Here is an 18,399-nt window from a genome sequence, read left to right on the forward strand (position 1 = left end):
AATGAGCAAGCACACCAGTGCATGCGTGCAGCTGAGGCTGGAGCCTTGCAAGGACCTGAGTGGCTGGAGCGTGAGTTCACAGTCACTGGAGTGCAGCGTAGAATGGGAAGGACAGGAGAGGGGCTCTGGGAAGACTGTCTAGGGCTACAGTGTGAAGCCGTTTGCATCAAGTTTAGAGTTTGGACCGTATTCTCCAAACCACAGAAAGACAAGGAGGGTTCTGAGCATTGTCAGTCTGGTTGTAATATAAATGGTGGCTGGGAGGGTGGCTTGATGGGAGGCAAGGAGATTCATCAGAAGCCGGGCGAGTCATCCAGAAAAGAGAAAGCAGAGCCAGAAGGGGTAATGTGGTAGGAGTGTAAGGAGAGGGGGCAGGAAGTGGAGGCCTGGGAGACAGACAACTCAGGCACAAGTCAAGGTCCCGGCATGAGTGGCAGGTGAAGGGCCAAGACAAAAGCGGAGGACCACCTTCTGTGTGGATGTCAAAATGCCTTCGTGCACGTGGACAGAAGTGTGGGCTAGAGGGTCCCGGTTTAGGTGTCTCTGACTTTAATGTGGGGATTCACAGTGTGGGCTAGAGGTCCTGATTTGGGTATCTCAGCTCCCTGTGCCGAAGGTCTGTGAACAGCTGACAGGTAATGACAACATCCATGCTGAGCCCTGCAGGTAAATGTACAGATGGGAGGACGGGCAGGAAAGACACTGCAAGGTGATCAACCTAAGCATTTTGGATAAAAGTGCTAACCTGGGCTTCTATATCTTCTGCTGCTCCCCTTCACACTTCATAAAAATTCTTTAAAACCAACAATAACAACCACAATAATAAAAAAAAAGCCACCAATTTTGCCAGTGGCTCTCAAGCCTCTCCATCTATTTTTATTTGCTTGCACGGAGCTCCGTGCTATAAATGTTTGTGGCATCAGCATAATAACTAAAATGCCAGCACAGCCAAGGAAGCTGACTAAATATAAAAATGCCAACTCACTAGACCAAGGAGAAAAAATTTCTATGAGCGGAAATCAGGTGTATTTTTAGGTTTTAGGTGCTACGTAAATGAAACAGAGGGCGGATGTCTACCGAATGCAGTTCTTCGGGGAGAGAAGTGGGGGGACGTCAGCAGATAGGCCACAGAGGGCCACAAAGGAGAGCTGGTGACAGGAGCACTCTATGGACTGTCCCTGAGGGGGTGCGGAATGAGCTGGCAGGTGTCCGCTGTTTTCCCCAGACACGCATGGCGGAGTCCAAACCTCCTTGAAGGGAGTAAGGGCAAGCTTATCATCTCAGAGGAAGGGGGGCACTATGAGAAAAGGCAAACACCAAAGTGGGCTGAGAAAAAGTGCAGAACACGGGAAGAGAGGCTTCCTGCGAGGAAAATAACTGGGAACTACAACAGTAACGAAAACATGCCATAGAAGAGAGAACAAAGGGTATTTTTAACAAGTGACAAAAGCCAGCCTGAAAAGGCTACAAAAGGATTGCATGACATTCTGGAAAAGACCAAACTATGGAGACAGGAAAAGATCAGTAGTTGCCCGGGGTGGAAGGGAGGGCGGGCTGGAGCACGGAGGATGTTCAGGGCAGTGAAACTCTCCTGTGTGACACTGTCATGGTGGGTATGTGACATTATGCACTTGCCAAAGGCATGGAATGTACAACACAAAGAGGGAATCCTAATGTAAACTATGGATTTAATTAATCATAATGTATCAATATTGGTTCATCTTTGTAACAAATGTACCAGGCCAATGCAAGAGGTTAATATGGGAAACTGTGTGTGGAGGGGGGTGTGAAAATATGGGAACTCTCTGTATGAGCTTTCTGCTCAATTTTCCTGTAAACCTAAAATTGCTCTAAAAAATAAAATATATTAATTACAAAAAACCACCGTGAAAAGTGAAGAGATATGTTTCTGTTACATCTGTGTTTTGTACACCAACCTTACTTGTGGCATCAATTGTAGAATATCTTAGATAATTCTTGCTCTATCTTTTTTTTCTTTTGCATAGGATTCTGCAATCCTCAGTGCTCACTGGCCCCTCTCTAATGTTGCTCAGAGGGGTGTGTGTGGCTGTTTAAACACCATGATAAAGCAAGCAACAGCTCAGTCTGTTAAATAATATCTTGAACTTTGTTAAGAGAAACAGTTCATTTCTTGAGTACTTTTAGATCCTATCTTTTCAGTGCCATGCACCTCTTCCCCGGAAATCCTCCCCTTGTCCTATCTCATGAGATACGTAATTCTTAGGGGGAAAAATTAAACACTATATAACTTAGCCAGATTCTTGGAATTAATTCAAACCCCAACAGTAACTTTTATTCTACGAGTGCCTTATACATAGTAGGTACTCAGCTAGTACTGGATTGATGGATGGATGGATGGATGGATGGATGGATGGATGGATGGATGAATGGATGGACAGACTGAAAATGGTGGCAGTTTGAGCAACCTTCCTTCTTTAGGGGGTTATTAGCTTGCTCCGGGCAGTTATTAGTTAAGGTTATTCAACAGGCTCTGGAAAGTTGAGATATAGGAAGATTGCTTTAAAATGAGAATATAGATAGATTTGTTTTCAAAAGATAAATTGTGTGAATGAAAACATTATATTAAAGGAATTATTAATGGATTAAAATGAAAATGAAAATTTGAGATATAAGGGATGGGACAGATTTCAAAAAAGAGGCAGAACATTGGTTCAACATGTGTTGACTTCTTTGGGTATATTTTCACTCTTTTGTAAATATCATCGTAGACATTATGGCAAAAAATATATTTGCCATGTACATGGATTTTTTAAGTCATAGAATTGACTAGAATTCCTATATAGCTTTGAATCTAATATTTTTGTCATGCTTACAAGAAGCCAAAACAACTGACTAAAAACGAAATGTTCAGTCAACCCATGTTTTTTTCCTAAGTAATTTTTTTAAAAACAAGTTTTGAATGACCTGTTCACAGAAAATACTGGTGGTTTTGGTTACAACACCGAGCTTTGGAAGAGACAAAGTACGAGCAGTGCTTCCCCCACAGTGACTCGATTTTCCGTTTTGCTTCAAAATGAAATGATCCACAAAGGCTAGAAGAGTTTACCCGCTGTGTTAGGTGTGGACTGTCCCATCGTGGAAAGGGTTCACTACCGGCTGGCTCCGGCAGCCTCTGCATTATTTTCCCAGGACCCTGCTCTGCCCAAATCCCAAAGAAGCTCACCTTCATGGCCTGAATGTTCTTCAGCATGACGTCTCCGATTCTTTGGTAATCCATTCTGATGTGGGCATTTGAGCGGCCTTCCCTGAGAGCAGAAGGGAAGGGTTGAAACCAAAGCATTAGCACTGAGTACATGACCTGAAAATGTCCCGGCCCTAGATTACAAAATATCAACCTTTAGGTCTTCCTTTCCAACTGACTATTTGGACCTCTCCCATCTCTGGGTGTCACAGAATGTTAGCACTGGGAAGAAACTTTGAAATTACCTGTCATTCTACAGACCAAGAATTCCACGTGTGCTTTGAAAGAGACAGGAAAAGACCATTTACTGATTATTTTAATTTGGTCTCATTTTACATTTTCCTTTCTATCCACACTTGGGTGATGTTAGTGTCGTTAGAAAAGCCTGGAGATCACTTGTAGTAACTACCGTGTTTTCACGAAAATAAGACCTACCCTGAAAATAAATCCCAGTTAAGATTGTCAGCCAGACAGATGCATTTAGTATGTTATGACGATGTTCCAGAAGATGACATGACTGTATCTGAATACAAGTAGATTGCTGTACATGAAAAAATAAGACATCCCCTGAACATACGCCCTAATGCGTCTTTTGGAGCAAAATTTAATATGAGACCCTGGTCTTATTTTTGGGGAAATACGGTAGCTCATTAAACTGAATCCATCCCATAGACTGGGAGTAACAGACACTTGTCAGAAGCAAGACAGCCTCAAAATCAAGATTTCTGCTCCCAAGAGCCCTGTAGCCTGAAGCAGACAAAGAGTTGAGTGAAAAGCCCTTGGGAGGAGAAAAATATAAATGAGAACGTGCAGGAGACCCATGCATGGAATGAGAGCGGGGAAGATGATCCAGAGAGGGCAGGGTGAGGGGAGGGACCAGGCTCTCCCCAGATAAACTGGGGGCAGATGACAGAGATGTGGGCATCTTCACTGGAGCATCTGGGTATGTATTCACATTTCTTATAGCTTAGTGCTCTAGCCAACGCTGATAGTCCAGGGGCTTAAACAGCAAGGAGAAAGATAATAATGATGGTAACTTCTGCTTAGTGAGAACTGTCCCCTGTGCAGAGCACGTTATAGGCACCAACTCATGTAATGCTCACGGCAGCCATGAGGCATTATCACCTTCACTAAACAGCTAAAGACACTGAGGCACAAAGAAACCACGTCACTTGTCTAATGTCAGGTATCACTAGATAGTGAGCTTTGTACTTGACCCCAGGCATCTAGTTTGCGTCTACATTCCTAACCATGATATACACCAGCGCTCATCTGTGAATTTCCCTGATGACAAGCAAAGAATTTCTCGGATTAAATTAAAACGTGATTTTCAACAACGAACCAGCCTAATATCTTCGAACCAACTGTTCAGGATAGCTAGAAGCCAATTTAAATGAAAGGGATAAATTAAAAAGAGAAAAGGTTAACAGTCTGGGTATGAGGCTTCCAGTTGGAAGTGAGAGGTGTTCAGAGTGGGATAACACACCTGCAACCCCAGTCATGACGAACGCGATTTACACCCTCCAGATGCCATCAGCAATGAGAGGAATGAATTCCATCTCAGTGGAAGCAGGCTGAGCATTCGGAGCCTTCTAGAACTGTTGTCTCAATCTCTGATTCATGAAGGATCTCGGGTGGGGAGAGGAGGGTGGGGGAATACACATAATGAAGCAGTTGGGGATAGAAAGGTCAGGGCAGATAGACACACGGGCTGGCTCCTCACGTAGCTCCTGGCTGCCCACACCACGTGATTTATTGCACTGGTTCTAACTAAACATATATTATAAATCGCAGGGGAGACAGAGCACCCAGACCCATTAGGCAATTTAAGCTTCTCTAAAATATAAGAAGAGAGAGAGCATCCATTATGCCCTCAGCCCCTTTCTGGGTCTTTAATGACTCCTCTAGGCTCTGTCTTTCTGGAACCTTCCATGCTCTCCTACCCCGACATAGCACTCCTCAATCCTTCTGCTGCTTCTTGGCTGCCCAAAGAAACACTGTTGGCAGATTGCTTTCCTTACTACTTACTTCTCCGCATTGAAACATGGATTCTATCCTCACCACTCCTGCTCCTTGTCAATCTCTCTGGCCTAAGTTGGCCCCAAACTTCCTGGTACTCTGCTCTTCAGCTTCTGGAAGCCTCTTTCTCCAGGCTCCCTGACTTCTCTTGGGTCAGTTCTTCAGTGCTCTTTGCCACCTCCTCCTCTTCAGGCTGCTCCTACCATGTCTGTGTTCTTTGGGAATCCATCAGTGGTTATCTTCTCTCTTCACTTTCTACTTCTTCCTGTGCCATTCCTTTTATTCCATATGGTTTCAATTCATGATGCCAAATCTATACCTAAATGTTCTTTGTAGCGATTGGCCCAGGTACTGTATTTCTCATACCTTCCGGAGGGTTCCACATGAATTACCCCACAGGTATCTCAAACTCAAGATGCTCCACACAGAGTTAATTTCCTTGTTGCCCAAACCCCATCCTCTTCCTACATTTTCTTCCTTAGTGATGTACCTGTTCTATCCCACTCTCAAGCTAGGGACTTATCATCCTCACTTGTCTGTCCCTTGTATCCCCACCCATAGGATCAAATTCTCCCCCAAAACGGAGAATGCTCGAGCATCTGACTTAGACTCAGGCTCTGTTTTGGAGACAGCCCTCAGCCCACTGCTAATCACTGCACAGGATTCCACCCGTCAGCTGCAGGGCTGAGGCACCTCTGGATTTTGGGCAAATGGTTAATCAAATGACTGTTGAGAAGTGTATTGGTTGGGCATTCTCTTGATCCTGATGTGTGACTGGGCTTGGTTGAGACTTTACTGGTTGCTCTTCTCTTTACCCCTGGGAGCAGAAAGGAGCTCGAGTCCCAAAGAATGGAGACCTTCTGGTGTTTAGAACCTCTGACCAACCTCCTGCACCTTCACCCTTACATGACGCTCTTTTCGGAGCTGGAAAGTTCTCTTCCCCTCTGCCCCATACGCCTGAACAACAAAAGAGGACCCAGCTACTGAACCAGAATGACTTGATTTTGACTAAATGCCACACATTAATAAAAGAAGGCAAAATACAATTTAGACGTGATCTGTGGGAATGTAGTTATTATCTGGAACTTAAATAATTGACCCCCAAACTTTCAAATGGGCATGCTATTTGACAATGCACATAAGAAAAGTCTTTAGTTAGTTCAAAGGATGTAGTTTAGACATTTTAGTGAGCATCCTCTGGATTAGGTGGGCAAGGGGAGAAATGGGGGTCTCTGGCTTACATTAATTATGAGCAATTTCCTCCCTCTCATAGATAATGCCCTGACCCGAGGGAAAATGAAGTGCTGGAAAGCGGACACTGGGGGAGGGCACAGAGCAGTGGTGGAAGCCAAACTTCACTGACTTCACTTCCTTTCTTCTCTTGCCAAGTATTTATTAAAAGAAAATGTACTGATATTAAAAACCCCAAACTCAAGGGGACATTTTTCCTGCATCGGCTTGCTAGCAGAACCCTATCTGTTTCTCTCAAGTCTTTAACATCTTCACTTTCATGGTCAAAACTGCTCTGGGATTGTCCCCTGGGACAAGCAGGGAAGCCACTGATATGAATAAACTCAAAGGGGACAGCTCTAAGGGGTGTTGGGAAACCAGGCTGCGGCCTCTGAAGTTACCGTGACCATTGCTGTGGGAAAAACCCAAAACTCCTGCTGCCTCCTATAGAAATGCCATCACGTTTTTACTTCCTCTACATGTGAATGCCACCAAGTCTGCAAGTCCAAAGCATTTGCTTTATTACGAAGAGCTAAAAGGTCATTTCATTATCCAGAACATGAAAAAGTAATTATAACTCTTCTGGAACATCCTCCGGATGTTAACCTCACAAGAAAAGGGGCCTTGTTTGGAGGACAGGGCCACATACTTGTCTGTGTAATTACCACACAGCAGCAAAGCTGAAAATTGTTTTGACAATTTTGTTTCAGAAACCCACGTAGGTATTAAGAAGCCTCCTAGATGCTAAATTCTGACCTGTGCACCATGACTAATGCACTCCCAGGATCAACTACATGGGATCTCAGCACAGGGATGAAAACACACACACACAACCCTCCCCCTCATGCATCTCTGAGTCTTGGACCCTCTGTAAACACTTCATTTACCACTATGTATCTGGCTTTGGATCTGGGTGCTCCCTGACCCTGGGAAAACAGATGTAACTTTGTGAAGCCTCATTTGCAAAACAAACACCACAGCCTTATTCTTACTATTTCCTGTGATTTCTATGATTCTAAATGAAAAAGTCTGTAATTACACATATTTGTGTATCTATGTAAGTAAAAAGATAATTAATGAGTAATTGAGTAAAGACAAATATGTAAGGTGGGGAGAGTGGCTGGGTTTAAAAAGGAAACAAATTAGCCAGAGTAATAGATTACAGTCATGTGCCGTTTAACAGGGATACGTTGTGAGAAATGCGTTGTTAGCTGATTTCATCATTGTGTGCACGTCATATTGTGTGCTTACACAAACTAGATGGTACAGCCACGACACACCTAGGCTGTGTGCTCCTGGGCTACAAACCTGTACAGCGTGTTACTGTACAAAACAGCACGAGATTAAATCAGCACAAAAGAAAATGATGCAATCACGAGATGCAGTCAACACGAGATGTGTGAGGCTGCTGCTAGCGGAACACAGCATACTGTTTTCCAGCAAACATTTTTAAATACGCGGAAAGAGTATACTCTAAAATAATGATAGAAAGTAGAGCATAGTAAGTACATAAACCAGTAACATAGCCATTTATTACCCAGGATTACGTATTGTACACAATTGTATGTGCTATACTTTTGTAGATTGGAAGCACAGTAAGTTTATTTACACCAGCATCACCACACACATGTGAGTAATGCCTTGCGAGGTGACAGTACGTCACTAGGTGATAGGAATTTTTCAGCTCCATTACAATCTTATGGGACCACCATCATGTATGCAGCCCACTGTTGACTGAAATGTCATTATGCAGCACGTGATTTATATCTATTAGCCACATGTAATATTAATTTATATATTTATTTATATTAATTTATAGCTATAAAATTTTAATTTATACATATACATATAAAATGTATTAGCCACATGTAATATATGTGGATTTCAACATTCTTTGATGGATTTCAATGTCCTTTGAAATCCCTGGAGAGAACAACCTCATTAATTGGAATATTAATTCAGATCCCCACTTGGGAGGAATGTGTTTGTGCAAGAGGTGTCCTCACTAGGCCAGGGCCCTCCGGTTTCCCTTTGCAGCTACAGGTAAGAGATTCATCCCGTCCATTGGTGCCATCGGCACACAGCGCCTCCCGTTCTCAGCCATCTCGTGCTCATCCATTAAACTACTGGCTTGCTTAAAGCTACGGCTTTTCTTCTTCTGAGGTTTAATACCAGGTCCAGTTTAATAAGAGGAGCAACAGTTACAACCCACTCACAGGCAGGCTTGACAGGACCCAATGAGACCCGACGTAGTTACCCAGGTTCACTTCTGTTAACGAGCCACATATTAAAATGCAGCAAGAGCCATTTCACACTCTTCAGTGACCTGGAGAGTGATCGCTCTTAACTAGTTTTCCCGCAGAAACCCACCTGCGATTCAGACAATTGGAAATATCGTTTTTGTTTTTCTAAGAACAGAAGCTTGCTCTCAAAGCCCAGGGGGCTATGCAGTCAGTCAGGAGTAAAGCAGATAATCCAAGAAAAACCAGCTCCCACATATGACTGAGAACGTGTAATTCTACTCGTGTTAAAAGGAAACAGTCACCAACAACCATCACGCCTGGAGCCCTAAGCAGACAGTGGAGAGCAGGGTGGGGCAGAACGTAGGGGGAATAAAAATCACACTGTCCTAGAGGCATCTTTCTTGCCTTCGAAACAAACAAACGTAAAATTTTAAACCTTAAATAAATTGATATAAGTAAATATACAAGTGACTCCCCTCGTGCTATCCCCATACCCATATATTGTCCTAACTGCCTTCTGATCTTTCTTTCACTGTATTCTTCCAGGTAGACCTCGCTGCCTCGTCTCCAATGAGCTTCACTCTTGTTTATTTTGAGAGCAATGATTTAAAACCGTTTGTGCACGGTGTCGGGGCACGGTCTTCCTTGGGAGAGGAAGACTGGGTCCATTCCTCTTTCTTCTACTCCAGAGCTTGTCACATTCAAGCCTTTAAAACTGTGCTGTCCAATACATATCCATATACGGTTATTTAAATTTTAACTTTACTTGAAATGAAATTTGAAAATCCAATTCCTCAGTCACCTTACCCATATTTCAAGTGCTCAATGCAGACACAGTATATTTCATCATCACAGTGAATTCTGGTGGACGGCACTGCTCTAGATACGAGTAGAACCAGAGAGTAAGTAAAGTTAACAGCTGCTTCTCCAGGCCCCAGGTTCATGGCCTCCAGGGAAAGCAAGACATGGCTAGTGAACCCCTTCCGGGAAGGCACTCTCCCTTTCAGAGCCTCATTCTCCACAGCGGGAAAGATGGGGATAATTCCACAAGACTTTTTTGATTGTCAAATGCGACCATTTAAGGGAAAATGCTTTAAAAAATACTGCAGAGATGCAAGATGCTTTACTGCATGCGATTTCCAGTCTTAAAAGGCTATGATTTTCTTTTAACACCTTTTGAATACTGACAATGATTTCTGTTCTCAGAAAGGGGTCAGGTACTCATTGATCTCTTGGCTTGGCAGGAGTAGAAAATAGAACAGGATGTCTTGAGCTGTCCCCAGGCCCTGCTTTTTAATCTTATCGGGCTGGTTCTGCCTGCCCTCTTTGATACAGAGCAGAGGAGAGGATGTAAGCAGAATGCAAGCTCTAGAAGGACAGGAATGCGGCCTGTTTTGTTCACTAAACACTGAGAAGAGTGACTGATATATAGTAGGGACACAATAAATATTTATTGAATAAATGAAAGACCCTGGCCAAATTTGCTGACATGAGGATTTACATGGACCCTTCTGCAAATGAACAAAAAGAAAAGCTAACGAACCTAAGGAAGGACAGTACCAGAGTAGGGAGAAAAGGGGTGGCTGCAAATGTTGTAGTGGGGAGGGTTTTAGCTACCGTGTACTGACAGCCATGTTCTAGAAACTGTGCTAAATGCTTTACACACTCCTCTCCACTTTATAAATAAAGAAACTGATGTTACAAAGGTCCAGTGACTTGTCCAAGGACACCCAGTGGTAAATAGGGGTGGAACTGGGATATGAAATAAGGCCTGTCTGACGCCAAGGCCTGTTTTTTCTTTACTTGCCCACAGGGCCTAAAAGTGATAATAATATAAATACACAGGCCACAGCTCAAGGTTCTGAAGTTCAGAGGCAGGTCCTGCTACCAACACCTGAAGTGTCCAGCTGAGAAGGAAAAGGGCGTCACGTCACAGTCTCAGCCCTGTCCACAATCTGCGTGCCCAGGAAGCAATGGCAGGAGTGGTGCAGGGTAGCAGCTAGTGACCACTGCAGACCACAGACAGGGCTAAGGTTTCCAGGGAGCCAGGAAGTTGTTCTCAAGTTACAAGTGAACAGCCGTGCTTCGTGCTTCGTGGAGCTCCTTCCCTCTAAATCTCAGGCCACAAACTTTGCATGTGAATGTGATTTTTTAACGCGTGTAAAAGCCCTGTCCATCCCCATTTGCCAGGCCCCCTCCTCTGTGTTGAGCCTTTGAAACACAACAACAGCAAATGTATAATTCTTCCAGATTCACCCCGGAAGAAACCAAGACATGTTCATGCATTTGTTTTGTAAGTGTTTTGAGCAACGCTGTGTGGCAAGCCCTGTGTTCGTTGTGATAATAAGTACGACTTCTTTTTCATTCTTGACGTCAATGCTGTCCAAAAGAACTTCCTGTGATGACGGAAGTGTTTTTTATAGCTGCTATCCAGTACAGTAGCCACTCACCACATGTGGCTAGTGTTATCGAGAAAACGTATTTTAAAGGAAATGAAAAGTAGTTTAAATTGCTACAAGTGGCTGGTGACCACCGTATAGGACAGTGCAGCTTTACGTGTCCCTGCTTATCCTTTTCTTGCATGGTTTTCCATTTGTAAACTATCTCAAAAATCTCTGAGGAACATGAGTCAGGAAAAGGTTTAAAACCACAATAAAAATAAAGCTTAAGAATTGTGATGCCATTTACAAATAAGAAATCATTAATTCGTCAAACAAGCAAACATCATTCTGAGTTCCAATCTAGAGAGACCAAGTGGTTCCCACTGGAGCAACCTACAGTCTTGGCAGAGGGGGAAGACATGTGCAGAAGGAACTGGGAATGAGTGGGTGACATGAGACGGGTCATAACCATCATGGGACTTCAAAGGAGAGATGGGGGTTGGAGGTGACGGAGGGGAAGGAGGGATCACGGCTTTGGAACCGGACTAACTCAGTTTTACAGGGAGGAAAATCAATGCCGTTAATTGCCTTTGCTGGATTAGAGTGATTTGGGATTCCTGACACACAGGGTTGTAACCCTGACTTCCTGCTCGTGACTGAATCCATGGCTGCTGGAACGTCGGAACCATATAAAGCTTATGAGACAATGGGATACATCACACAATAATGTTGCATGAGAACAACTGATTTTACCGTAAAAGAAGTAAAAAAAAAAAAAAAAAGGTTTTCACTGACCCTAGTAAATGTACTACGGGGAGACCTCCTCACGGTAAGAATCAGCTGATCATGAACAAAGTAGGTGGGGCAGTAATTATTACTCCAGGAAATAATGACAGGGATTCTCCGCAGTCAACTTTTACAAATAATTTGATCTTGGGCAACAACCAAGAAATTTAGAAATCAGATCCTTTCCTTGTGTGGAGGTGGGAAATAGTCTACAGATATCAGCTTCAGAGGGAACCAAAGCTGTTGTATGACGTAAACTATGTGCTTGGTCAAAGCCAGCCGGGGTTTCACTACGTGGCAGCAACCACGCATCAGCCACTGGCAACTACTCAGAAGTACAGCGCCCGGTCTGAGCTGTCCTCCCGTGACGCAGCGATGAGGCGCGGTGGGGCCGACTCAGAGTTGAGGGGAGGAGATGGTGTGTGCGTGTGTGTGTGCGTGTGTGCACACCTGTGGAACACGGTATGTGCTTGGGCCCGGTGCCAACACCTGCCTCATCCACGAGGGGACAGGCCCCTTTGAGAGAGAAAGTGCTTCGGATTTAAGGTGGAGCTACCTTTCTAGGTAGTGGAGGGAGGCTGGGGGGTGGCCACTGCAGGAAACCGCCCCCCCAGGGGCCTGTGGGAAGAGCAGTATCCCTGCCCGCCCTGCTTACGCGAAACTCAGCTGTGCAGCAAGCTCACGAAAACAGGTTGTCCCACCAGCGGCTCCTTTCTAGCATTTCCATAATGATCCCAAATGCAAACATAGACCAGAGAAGGCGGTAAGTTTTAACATCAAAGGTCTTCACATCACAAAAAAAGCGCAGCATTTCACCACCCAAAAGACTCCCTTCCTGGCTTACTTACGAAAGGTAAAAAGTCTATTTCCACTTCCCATCTGTTGCATACAACGCCCCGCCAACTTCCCAGACTGTTGGGCAATAAAGGGAAACAATAATGGAAGATGAAAAGAGGCCCCAAGAATGAGGAACTTGATAAAAAAAGCAAAACGTGAGTGTGGCGAGGTCTGCCGTCAAATGAAAAAGGCACCAGGTCAACTCCACCTCACCCCCACCAGCATTTGAAGCAAGAAGATGATAAGGGCTGAGCTATCCCCATCCGTGTGAGTATAATTGCAGCTTACACTGAGGTCCTCAGCTCAGTTTGACCCATCGAGGCCTGACTGTGAATGATGACTGCATCAGAATGGAGGCAATTCAATCGGCAACCACGCCTGCCTCCTAAGGTTCGGCTGCCACCACCCACCACCGTGAGCTTCAAATGAGTTCCTTCAGGAAAGCACTTGGTCAGTGCCCCACGCACAGTGACTGCCCAGGCCAGCAGCCCTCAGGCGCAAGGCACTGTTTTGAAGCCTCTGGTTTTATCCTGCACTGGACTCCCTATGATTTTTTCCCCGTATTTAAAAAAAAAAAATAAAAAATTGTTCCCTATTTTATAAAAATATATATGTACTTATATACGTCATGAAATGGATCATCTTACCCATTTGTAAGTATACAGTTCAGTAACCTTAAGTACATTCACATGGCTATGCAACCACTACCACCATCCTTTTCAGAACTTTTTCATCTTCCTAAACTAAAACTCCAGATCCCTTGAACAATAACTCCCCACTTCCCTTCCCAGGCCCTGGCAACCACCCTTCTACTTCCTGTCTATGAACTTGACTACTCTAGGAAACTCGTATAGGTGGAATCATCCAATATTTGTCCCGTTGTGACTGGCTTATTTCACTGAGTATAATGTCCTCAAGGTTCATCCATGTTGCAGCACGTGTCAGAATTCCCTTCCTTTTTAAGGCTGAATAATACTCCACTGTACGTATACACCACATTTTGTTTATCCATCCATTCACGTGCCAATGGACATTTGGGTTGTCTCCACCTGTTGGTTACTGTGAATAATGCTCTAGTGACATTGATGTACAAGGATCTGTTTGAATTTCATTCTTTTGAGACTGTTTTGAGAATGAAATTCTCAAAAGAATGAAACAAGGGACTCAAACAGATCCGTGTACATCAGTGTCACTAGACATTTAGGAGTGGAATTACTGGCTCACATAGGAAACTTGGTGTTTAATATTTGGAGAAAAATATTTTATTCATTTTGTCCTATGATCACTCACTGGTGCTACTATAAAGATGTTCCACTTTTTGGGGGGTGGGGTGGGGGTGAAACAGTTTTCTGACCCACTCTGTCATCTCCACTGCACCTCCGCACTCAGAGTGTCATGGTGACACCAAACTGCTCCACTTGTGAAATTTCTGGTCACCGTCGGCAAGTGTCAGCCCTGAAAGAAGAGCTTCCTCCTGCCCAGAGGACCTCGGCTCCCTCAACGGCACCCTCCTTATCCTCCCTGCAGAGCTCCCTTGTCTTGAGCCCATTACTGCACACCAGGGAACTCCTTCCAGAAACCATCTGCCCTCCCCGTCGTCACTCTCCAAGACGTGCTCTCTTCTGGGAACCTCTACCCTTGCTCTCTCCTTTTTTTAAAATCTCTGGTGGCTTTTTGTGTTGCCTCTGGGGGCTCTCGCTCTGCCATAAGCTATGGAAAGTTGCCAAAAGGTGTATGATAAGATTCTGCCCCTGACTTACTTTTTTCTTCACATTCACTTCATTCAAGATTTGATTCTTCTTATAATTTTCAAATCCACAGCACTGCGTCTGATTTCTTTCCCAAGCCTGAGGCAAGAGTTTACAACTGCCTGTAGGGTTTCAGTATTGACCGTTCAGTTTGAGGTGCCCCAAAGCAAGCTCATCTTCCCTCCATTTTACTCGCTTCTTTTCTTCTTCATTTTATGACCAGTTAAGCAGCTCAAAGGTCCAGGGGCCTCCCCTCTTCCCTTCTCCTTTGTCCCATGAGCCCTGACTGGTCTGCTCGGTGACATCTCCACATCCTGTCTTTCCAGTCCTGGCTAGACTTCTACACTCTTTCCAAATGACTCGTCCTCAAGTTTCTTAAGAAAAAATACAGCTGATCCTTCTTGGAAAGTGTGTGCCCACAGCCTATCAGAGTGCCTCTTTGCACGACTTGTCCCTGGAGCCCAGCTTCCTGCCAGCTGAGTTCTGTGCCCTGCAGGCTCCGCCGAGGCACCCGGTACCAGGGCAGGTCTTCATCCCGCTCTGAGGAATGAGTCGGCCAGTTTGTGCTCAGTGCCTGCCAGTCATTTCAGGGTGGCATTCGGGACTCCTGCCTGAATGCCAAAGGTTGAAGTGACTTTCTCTGAATGCATTTGAACAGCTGAGTAAAACGTCCTTGCTTTCAAAAGGATAAGCATTCTTCATGTTTTCAGAAGTCATCAAACCTGTTTCCTTGTTTTTGGAGAAACAGAGTAACTTGGACTTTGGCCAGGATGAAACAGTCCATCCTTTTCTCAGGTGTGTTTACTTAGGAGAACGCAACATTTGGACAGGAGCAGGTGTGTTTACTGAGCTGGGGTTCAGCCTAATCGTTTAGGAAAACTTCCTGGTAATTTCTCTCCCCTGTAATTTCCCACTATTGATGGAAGTACCTGACAACCTAATGTAGGACTGCAAAGGAAAAGCATGTTGGCTGTGTCATTTAAATACCAAATCTTGGGAAAATTTAGGTGCCTAATATACTTTAGATTTCTTTCCACGAACAATAATCATTTAAAATATCACTGAATAAAGTCTGCAGTTTAGTTAATAGTAATATATCAACCTTAGTTTCTTAGTTTTGATGACCGTGCATGGTGATGTAAGAAGCTGACATTAGGGGATGGGCAGGGGTGAGGAGTGTGCAGAAGTGCTATTGTCTATAAAAGGTTATTGAAAGAAAAAGATCAGCTTTCCCCCTTCTGTGTGTGGGGCAGAGCACTACGCCCTTTACATCGTCTTGTTAAGACCCTGTGAGGTGGAGACTGCACTCCACATTTTACAGATGAAATGGAACTCTGCAAGGGCCATGGACAGCTCGGCACAGACCTCAGGTGGTGGTTTGGTGGCATATGACGATCACAGCCATGTCCATCTACATGACTCAATGTGTGTTTCCCATATCATAGTATGACAAAATAAAAATGTGTATACACACAGACACACACACACACACGGTCTGTCAGTCAGTAACTCAGTGTGCGTTCCTTTCCTAATAAACCTCCCTGTGACCCATTCTCACTGAATATATTCACTCACAGGTTGCCTCTTCTGTGCAGGCCCACACGTCCTCCAAGGCAGATCTGGCCAGTAACACGCTGCACCCACAGTGGCACACACACATGCATGAGAAGGCCTGGCCTTCCTTCCTCTACATGCCTGCCTCCTCCTGGGACTGCACCAGTGGGCAAAACCTAACGCACTCACCCACCCACTCATGTAGTCCTTCATTGCTTGTAGAAGAAAGAAACCAAGGGTGCAGACCAAATGCAAAGGAAAGACTCACAGACTCTTAGGCTTTTCAGAGGCATTCCACATCACTTGTTCCAGGAAAGGGATTCACCATAGTCACCCCTAGAAGCACTTTAAAAACAGAGATTTCTGGGTCTCACCCCAAAGTTATGATTCAGGACGGCTGGATGGGGCCTGGCAACCTGTATTTTTTTCAAAATGCCCTCTTCCCCAACTCCATGTGACCCTGGCCCCAAGTTTGGGGTTTTCCCCAATAGGTAAATACCTTCTGGAAATGGACAGCCTCTGCTCAACAAGGCCTGGGGTGAAGGGGCTCACTGTCTCACAAGGCACCTTGCATGGTTAAGGGGCGCTTAGGGCTAGGAAATCCTGTTCCAGACTCAGACATGAGGTGCCTCTTCGGACATTCACTCCTTTGTTCAAATTTTGTCTTCTGGTACAACTAAGAAGACGTGCACTCCCTTTTTCACATGACCAGCCTGAAGGCAACCATCATATTTTCTAAAATCTTCTGTCTTCTAGACCAAATGCCCAGAGTTCCAATAATCAATTTAAAAACACACAATGTGTTCTCTCATTATACCATTTCAAATGTGAAACTCAGACATTGGGTAGAGTATTCTGAAGGCGCCCTGATGGTACCAGGGGCAGTCGTTCTCCATGCCTGGGTCCCTTTGTCATACGGCAGTGTAGGGCAAAGGTCTTCACCTTGGCTACACATCGGAACCACCTGGGAAGCTTTAGGAACTACTGATGTTTAGGTCTTACCTCTCAGAGATTCTGATATAACTGGTCTCGGGTTCTGCCTGGTTATCAAGAACTTTTAAGCTTCCAGGTGATTTTAATGAGCAGCCAATGCCGACAGCTACAGATATAGACACTACTTTCTCTCCATGTTACTCTGTCAGCTCATACTAAACTCATTCACACTCAGCCTACAGGCCTTGAATCCCTGCCAAGCCTCGTCATGCACTTGAAGAACTACTTGAATGAACTTAATGGCAAACTTTTGCATTTATTCCTGATAAACGTTGTCCATTTGCTTTGGGTCCACTGTTGCATGGCTACTGAAGGTTAGATCAATTGAGCAGCATATTGATGATCTACTATCTCTCTGGCTTTGACTCTTTTATGTGCTTTCTGATACCTTAATGTATTAGATGAATAAAATCATAGATTTTGAAAGATTACCGAAAATCCTCTGGGAAACAAATGATAGCAGCTGCTTTTTGAGCAATGGGCTATTCTTTCATAGATAAGGGCCAGATGCTAAACGTTTATGGTCACAGATAAATCTAAGAGTATGGCATTTGTTCTTAGAATGAAATACAGCTCTCTGAAGTTCTCTCTGGTGGCAGGAGCTAGCTGAAGCCAGCATGCTGGGCTGCCAGGGTACTGCCAATTGGTGACATTTCCTGTGTGTGACCTCCCCACCACCATTTAAATCAACTGCCACGCGGACTGAAACGTCTCTAGTGACACTAGCTAAAGATGCTCTGAGTCTACAGAAAAATTTAAGACTATATTAACATACATCTCACTGGCCAGAAAACAAACTGTGAATTGATTTTTTCCAGAGTTGTAAAGGCTATGACTCCATTACGAAAGCATCATTCAACTTTGTAGGAATGATGACACAGCAACATGGCAGAACATAATGGTATGTTTCTAGGTAAACGAAGTCAGGGAGGTAAAATAAAGTTAGATTTTGTCGAATTTTTTAAAAAATTTTTAGAAAGTGGTATTTCTCTTACATTCACAGCACCAGCCTAGAGTAAGACTTGAAAGTGGCATTTCACTTTTTCCCCATGTTCAGTGAGGCTGATGTTGTACCTGTCATTTCTCAATCCCAGCTGTGCTCTCCTCCCTGGGGCATCGCAGCCAAGCCTCCCACCTCCTTCCACCACCGGCAAAAGAACTACACATGAATTATCTCCAGGTATAAAGAACACAGAAAGCCGATGCCAGAGCGCGACTGTTGACAACACGGAGCAGCTCTGCTAACCCTTAAGCGGATGCTTAAATCCCATTATCTGGGATCACCTGGGGCAAGACAACCTCATCCAGGGCTCCTTCTGGTCCTATAGTCACCACTGCCTGGGGGACCACTTTCAACCAAATTCTTGCCTGCAGTGAGGATACAG

General features: G+C 44.4%; 1 protein-coding gene across 2 annotated transcripts in view; it reads right to left on the bottom strand.

The window, feature by feature from the left end:
• The window catches only part of FARP1 (FERM, ARH/RhoGEF and pleckstrin domain protein 1), a 283,093-nt gene that overhangs the window by 21,556 nt on the left and 243,138 nt on the right, over window positions 1-18,399 (bottom strand). For both annotated transcript variants that reach the window (XM_088792816.1, XM_088792815.1), the window contains exon 17: window positions 3,206-3,287. In XM_088792816.1, coding sequence (XP_088648942.1) covers window positions 3,206-3,287 — 82 coding nt within the window. The remainder of the gene's footprint in view (window positions 1-3,205; window positions 3,288-18,399) is intronic.

Source organism: Rhinolophus sinicus, chromosome 16 (genome assembly GCF_057876585.1).
Source record: "Rhinolophus sinicus isolate RSI-liver-muscle chromosome 16, RSI-T2T, whole genome shotgun sequence".
NCBI lineage: Eukaryota > Metazoa > Chordata > Mammalia > Chiroptera > Rhinolophidae > Rhinolophus > Rhinolophus sinicus.